The sequence below is a fragment of the Diplotaxodon limnothrissa genome, linkage group LG14 (genome assembly GCF_057381915.1).
Source record: "Diplotaxodon limnothrissa isolate DT_005_m linkage group LG14, D_limnothrissa_male_GT1.1, whole genome shotgun sequence".
Classification (NCBI taxonomy): domain Eukaryota; kingdom Metazoa; phylum Chordata; class Actinopteri; order Cichliformes; family Cichlidae; genus Diplotaxodon; species Diplotaxodon limnothrissa.
This window is the reverse complement of record NC_140609.1, coordinates 33,233,262-33,240,739: the sequence shown is the minus strand read 5'-3', so window position 1 is coordinate 33,240,739 and position 7,478 is coordinate 33,233,262. Positions and strand designations below refer to the sequence as shown.

At 39.4% G+C, this 7,478-nt stretch overlaps 1 protein-coding gene across 1 annotated transcript; it reads right to left on the bottom strand.

Annotated features, from left to right (window-relative positions):
* Positions 1–551: 551 nt before the first annotated feature.
* LOC146619215 (uncharacterized) lies at positions 552–2,118 on the bottom strand. The gene is made up of 3 exons (XM_085370209.1): positions 1,496–2,118; positions 1,214–1,382; positions 552–678 (listed from the first exon to the last, which is right to left on the bottom strand). The coding sequence occupies exons 1-3, from the start codon at positions 2,064–2,066 to the stop codon at positions 552–554; spliced, it is 867 nt and encodes a 288-aa protein (XP_085226335.1). The 5' UTR covers positions 2,067–2,118.
* Positions 2,119–7,478: the final 5,360 nt, after the last annotated feature.

The following is a 7,478-nucleotide window of genomic DNA, read 5'->3' as shown; positions in this document are numbered from 1 at the left end:
ATCACTTTTGGGAAATTTATTTTGCAGCCACATTAGCAAAATGACAGCAAATGGATCCATTTTTCCAACTAACACAATATGCAAGGCACACAGCAACTACACAATTCAATCAAAATATAGGCTATAAAAGCTGTGGAACATTCCTGCAAAGCAAGAACCATGTTCATGAAACAAGCATTTGTTAGACCCTCCACCAGAAAAAGTTAACTAACCTGTTAAGACTTTAAAACAAAAAACACATATTGTGTCAAAAATGATCATAATCACCGTGCAACGCAACACGCACCCTGCTGTCACCACAACCATGGCCCTGGTCAGAAAACATCAGCAAAACCACGTGGTGAAACAAACCTACACATGTGGTCTAGAAACACTGCAGTAGCAGCATGTTGTTTTTTTCTTTTCTTATGTAAATAAAGAACATTCCTACAAAGAAAGAACATCTTCATGAATTGGCTTCATGCATTCGACCAGTAAAAGGTTCCAGTACACATTGTGGAACAAAATTAACAAAGTAAAACTAACAGTCCACAGAGAGTCAAGATTTAGGCTTAGCGCCACTCGTGGTCGGCGAGATCCTGAATCAGGGTGAGGACTCGAGGGTTCACACTGAGACGACGCTTTGAGTTTTTGTTCTCTACTTTGGTTCCTTTTTCTGGGTTTATGGAGAAGAAACACCTGTAGAATAACAATCATATAAAAGTTTATTAAGCATTTTTATAATTGATCAGTTAAAATACACGTACAAAGTAAGTAAAAATTAAGTATATACATATATATATATATATATATATATACACAGTCATGGCCATGACCACGTTCAAGACAAAGTATAACCAAAATGCTGTGGGGAAGTGAACAATGCATGGTCAAAAGTATTGGCACCCTTCACGAGTGTCTTCTGCAGTGATATGTCACACTTTAGCATTGTTAAAATCCAAAGCAAAGGTTATAGGTAGTCAGACGTCAGTTGACGCTTGGTCTAGCCCTGAGTCTCGGCCAGGCTTGGACCCGGATTCAGACTGTTAATGTATTTAAAAAAAACAAACAAACAAAAAAAAAACAACAACAAAAAACAGAAAAAAAAAACAACTGAAACCGGCTCCAAAGCCGACCGAGACTCAGAGCCAGACCTGGACTCGAACCACATCAAAGCCAGACTCCAGATCCCAGAGTCTCAGTTATGAGAAATAACAAAGCCATTTTTGTTCACCTCTGAAAAAACTCTAAAGTGGAAGCCAGCTCAGATGGATAATGGATGTTGAAATTGTAGTAGCTCCCGAACATGAGGCACAGTGCAGAAATGAAGGAGGATATGTTTGTGCTGACGAGGTTCCGATCAACACTCAGCATGTATCTTCTTGAGGAATAGCAGGACTGTCCTGTGAACAAATTATTTAACAGGTTATATCAATAAACACGGCAGTCACATGACATTCTATAAAAAGTGCACTTAAAAAAAAAAGAAAAAGAGAGAGCTATGAAACAGACTTACCACACACGATAATAGTGGGTGTCAGAGGCACTTGCTCCAGTTGTACCTCATCTGCCAGACATGTATCTTCAACACAGAGAAGCATGGACTCCTCCTTCTCTTCAAAGTAGCTGAGCAGAAGCAGGACCATCTCTTTCACATCATCTGAGCAGCCACTCTGTGGTCCCCGCATCCTCTGAAGCCTTGCATAAGTCTGAAGGAACACCTTGCTTTTGCTGACAGCAACTGTGGTCAAGTAGTCCAGTAGCCTTTTCCCCTTCAAATCCAAATTACGTGTGAATGTCTCTTTGAGGTCAAGCCCAGTAAGTTCCTTGAAGTGGACAGACATGCCAAGTTCATCAAACCAAAACGGCCACTCCTCCCTAAGGCATTTGATACTTTTCCCCTGATTGACATGCAGACGTTGTGTGTAGTAAGTGGACTTCATTAGACTTTTTACCTCTTCTGGATTGGTGTCAGCTTGCTGGAACATCACCTTGAGTTTTTCCATCTTTTGCTGTTGGCTCTCTGGAGTTTCTTCAAGAGGCAGAAATTCTACATTCCATTTAATGCACCCGTATGTATCCTGCATGGCTGCTCTTTCTTCTAAAGGGATCTCGTCTGTGTGGTCTGAGTCAGTCTGATGTTTTCTTTTTCTTATTTTGGGTGTTGAAGTGCGCCTTACATTTTCAATTCTGTTCTGCAACTGTTTGACAAGTGAAAGGTAGCCTGCGCCAACAATCTCACCCTCTATTAAATCTTGCAGAGAATTGGGATATTTTGCCACCATTTTTCTTGCAACGTCAATTGAATGTTTTCTACCTACATGAGGGCATTTTTCCATCATCTCAGTCACAACAATCCGGACCATTTGCCTCCTCAGTTTTGGGCGAGGCCTTTTCCCCCTCTCAAGAAAATGCATCACTTCTGCAGGAAGTTTACTCCATGGAATTTCAAAGTTGTCATCCCATTGTGTGTCACATCCTGGGCTGCTGGAAGAGGTCGACGATAGACTTTGGGGTGAAAGTGAGAGCAATGACAGCGACTGGGTTGATGAGGCTTCCACAGATGATAGCGAGCTGTTCTCTGGAGTTTGGTCTTTAAATTACAAAACAAATACAATTATGATTCACACTGTATGTCTGTTCATGACCATCTCTGCTTTTGAGTTTGAATAGTTGTTTGTTGTTTTTACTTACATTTCTGTTTCCAAGCAGAAAGAAGCTTTCTTGCTTGTACAGGTCTTAATGCTGTCATCAAATCTGCCTCCGTTACGAAGCGTAGATCATCACTTGTCTCAACTCCAATGGACTGCAAGTGCTCCAGGATGTTTTTGTTCACAGCTTGAAGTTCTGGTAGGACTTCCGTGATGGCGACATCTAGGAAGGTTCGCTCTGAGTCACTCATACTTGCACTGAAGAAGAAATGCCACATCCAAACAAAATAGAAAATCACATACAGTTCATACACTTGATGGAGCAGGGTGTGGATTACGTGACACTTATATTAATGTTAAACTATTTACAGTGAGAAGTGAGCTATTAGTTGGACATTATTTTGCCACAATACTATGCTTTAGTGGAATGACTCTGTATTCTTGAAGAATGTATGATACCAAAGGATAGAAATCAGGCAGGTCATTAATGTTGATACACTGTAACCCAAGACTGTCCTTTGTCACAGAATACAGATGGTATTCTGAGAGGAAGATGCCTTTGTGGATATCCATTAGAACATACACAGATGTGTCATTTTGAATCAAGATGAGTAGAAGTTCACCAAACTCCATACACTCGTCATTTCTGTACACAAGAAACTGTCCCTTTTTATATGCAGTGCCCTTGTACTGAATGTCTGTGGTAACTGTGGTATTGCTTTCTGAAAAAGCTAACTCCCTGACCGCATGCTGAATAGTGTCACTGTAGAGGTTGGGATAAAACGCACAGCTCTCCTTGACTTGCAGCAGTTCACGGCATTCTTGCCCTGCTAAAAGATAAGCCTGATACATCTGATGACGTGTTGACAAAGTTTGACAAATATTTTTGAAGCTTTTCAAGTGTCTGGCACATCTTTTGAAGTAACTGTGTTTACATTCAAACCTAAGCGTCCATAACCTCATCAATGGACCAAATTTCAACAACAGTGCTGAATAATGGCGCAAATAGTGGTGCTTGGGTTTTAGTTTAATTCCAGGAAACAACATCTCTCTCATCTCCAAATATTCTTGGATCAAAATGTCAGCGAATGCTATCTGGGACAAGGAAATGCTCTGAGCACAAATAAGATCCACAATGTCTTTCAACTGGAGAGCTAACTGCCATACTTCATCCTCATGGTTTTGTACTTTGTCACCAATCAAAACTGGCAGCAATCTCAAAAGGTTCCAGTTTTGAACGGCTTGCCCTGATAATTTGGATCCGTCAGGTTTGACAGTACATGGCTTTGTAAGTGCTTCGGATCCTTTATATTTAAACTGTTTAATGCGTCTGTTTAAAAGGGAGTATGTGAACCATTTTTTATAATGTTCTTCAGGTACAGTGCTAGATCATATGACACAACTCCTTCAAAGAGGTCATGACCTAGACAAGGTGGGAGACCAGGCTGGGATACGTGAAAAGACTGAAGGGTATTGAAGATGGAGTTTACCTTTATTCCTCTGACGTCTTGGATAGTTTCAGACTGGAGATCAGCAACAGCCGCGTCATATGTCTCTGGAGTGCGTGGAGGACCACAGGCATTCGGATCAGCATAAAACTCACTTCGTGTTACTTCACAGTACCTGCAAAAATATTGAGAGCAGCTGAAGTTTTCTGTAAACCCTCCTATGCAATGAGAACCCAAGTTGTCCCCAGCAATACAGTAAAGACCCCCTTTTACAGTTTCTCCATCTACATCTATTCCATCTGTCTCCAAAGATTTCAGATCTGCCAACAACTCTGAGAAAACATTGGCTATTCCAAAACGCTTGAAGTCATTCTCAACACACAACAAGACTAAAAACATGTTTTTAGTATTTGAACGCAAATGAATGGGTAAATTTGCTAATGACAGATAGACTGCAAGAAGTTTGTGCGTCTTTTTAGCAGAACCCAGGGGATTCACTACCTCAAATGAATCTTGGTACAAAATCAGTTTGAGGCTTTCAGGGTTTTCATTAAAGAACTGGTGACATTTGAAAATTTTGCCATCATATAAATCCTTAAAAATTTCTACATCAGGACCCCCAAACTGTTGTGACTGTGTATTCCTCCATAACTGTGACTCTAAAAAGCTCTTCAGGGTTTCTCCAACTGGTATGTAGTAAGCACATTTTTCTGTCATGTTTTCATCCATTCCCAATGGCACTTTCTTGGGTTCTGTGTATTTAAACATTTTTTTGAATGTTTGATTTCTGGTGTGTGTTGTTCCTAGTTGTCCCTGATGGCAAGCAGAGAACAAATCTGACTCTTTAATGCAGTCACAGATTTTAGTGACTGCTTCATCTGATAGGTTCATTTCATTTTTTAGTAAACAACTTACCTTATTAATTGTGTAGGCTTGACCCAATTCGTGCACATTCTGCATTTCCTCAGCAATACTCTGTATAGTAGAGGCAGGAATTAGCAGCTGTCCTTGCAGTTTAAGGTAAAAGAGACACATGTTTCTGAGATAAGAATGACTATCCTTCTCTGGCATATCACTGGCTGAACTAGCAGATGCCATGGTTTCATGTGTGTTTTCTGAATATTCTGTACTGTCATTTGGGGGCTGAGGACGAGATTCCTTGTACATGTCATCAATACCATCTGGAGAACAAGCTTTATGCTTCCTACACATGTGAGAAGTAAATGATGACTTTTTTGTAAACATATGCTTACAACCACTTACTGGACATGACACAGACCTGCCCTCTGCAATATGATCGTTTAAGTGAGACACTAGCTCTTTCACTGTTTGAAAATGGCAGGCACATAATGAAACCGCACATTTTAAATCTGCAACAAGAGCTTTAGGAGTAGCTTGAAGTGCAGGTGCATTGTGCACACGATAAAAATGCCCCTTGAAAGCAGAGTACGTGGTGAATGTTTGGCTGCAATTGGCGCCAACACATTTAAAAATACAACAAGGCTCATTCTTATGCACTCTGCAATGTAGTACATAGCCTCTTAATGTGACCAATACCTTTTTACAAAAGACGCAGATGATCATTTTTAGTATTTCAAAAGTTTGCCTGTGCTTTTCAGCTGAACTAGCATGCTAGCGCTAGGTTATGAGCATTGGTCTAAATATCAACTGGTGCTTTTATCTCGAAAAAACGTCGCCAAGATATTGAACTTACCGTGCAGACTTTCTGACGAACAAACACAGATCCTCAAAAAACACTTGAAATCGTATGTTTGTAATTTGTCCTAACAACGTAGTTGCTGAAAGTTCGACGTTTTCTTCTCTAGTGCTGGCTCGTTAGCTAAGTTCGTGAACTAGGCGCTCTTCTCCTCCCGCCCTCACGTCATTATCCAATCAGAGACGAGCTTCAGATGCACATTCAAAATTAGGCGCGCTCAGTGCAACGTGAGTGGCCTGAAGTAGCTTACAGCTCTGTGGAGATGAGGCACCATAGAGATCCTATGGGAGGCACTGTAAGTTTGTTTAGCCTGTAATAATGAGACATTGCTGACCTAACCCAAAAAAGTATTCTAGTCTAAGTATCACATTGCAATTAAAAGAAACATAAAGAATACAAGCATTATGACAGAAGCATTACTTAGTCGTTAAATAATAATTTCTTATTGGTTACCCTACAATAGGCTGCAAATAGCCCGAATGATTTAAGAAAAAAACATGATGTAAACAATTTTAATTGTATATTTTTATATAGCCTATAAATGGAGAGGCAACCTCTCAGGTTCACAATGACATCTTCTGTGAAAACATTTTTATTAGTCCTATCCATGACTTTGCATCATTTCATGAATCATGTTAAAAGTAGGCCCAGTACATCCATGCAGTTGTAAAGTGACTTATAGGTCATGTGTTTTTAAGAAAAACTGACTAAAACTGTGATTTTTACAGTATTTGCATGTCAAATTAACATGATTGTTTGGTTATGAGTATTACGGTGTTTCACTGTTTTTATTCACAGTATTTGTAGTTTTAACCAATAAATTTGATTATAATCACACATTCATGTTGTAAATATAACAGGAACATTCTGTTTAAAGGTTTACAATAATTCACTGTGATCGAAACAGGAAAGTTGTGTTTTGGGGTTTACTATACATTTCTGTAGGGGTTTTACATGGTTTTTATGTCAATTTCACTGCCCTTTTTTACAGTGCTGTTATATATGTGAAGTTGTTTTTAAGACGCTTCTGTTAACATGCCAGTGCAAGTTTCCTGTTGTCCTGTTACTACTTGTGTTACAGCACTTAAGTGTTGCCCCGAGACTCCATTCTTTGTAGCCTTAAAAAATACCACGGCTCCACTATGAAAACATCTGACAAGTGAATAGTAGGTGCAAAGACCTGAAAACAAGAGCTGAACTTCAAAGACTACAAAAATAGTTTTCTGCTAAACAGGAAGATACTTTCAGATACTTCTGTATCTCAATATTTACTCCTCCTCGAATGTAAAAGTAATCATGGGCAATATTATCCATGTCCAACAGCACTGTGAGCCTCGGTGCTTGTACTCCCACAGCCACAAGGTGGAGCAAATAGCATTCTGAAAGATTTACACATTCCTAGTTCTGGAATTTGTTCAGAGCAGAGATTATGTAATGTCCCTTTGTTTGTACTCCAAATAAAGGACACTTTTATAGGCAAAATACATTTGAACTGTTCAATATCTATATCTATCATGCATCACTCAGCTTCAAAGCACTAGACACAAACTGAAATATTTTGCATCTGTGCACTGAGAATGTGTGCTGAGCCTTCAAATCTTCGTTTGAATCAGTGTGCAGATGCAATACAACACAACAGATTTTTAGATACAACTTTTTCCATAAAGTGAAAGCATAAACTCA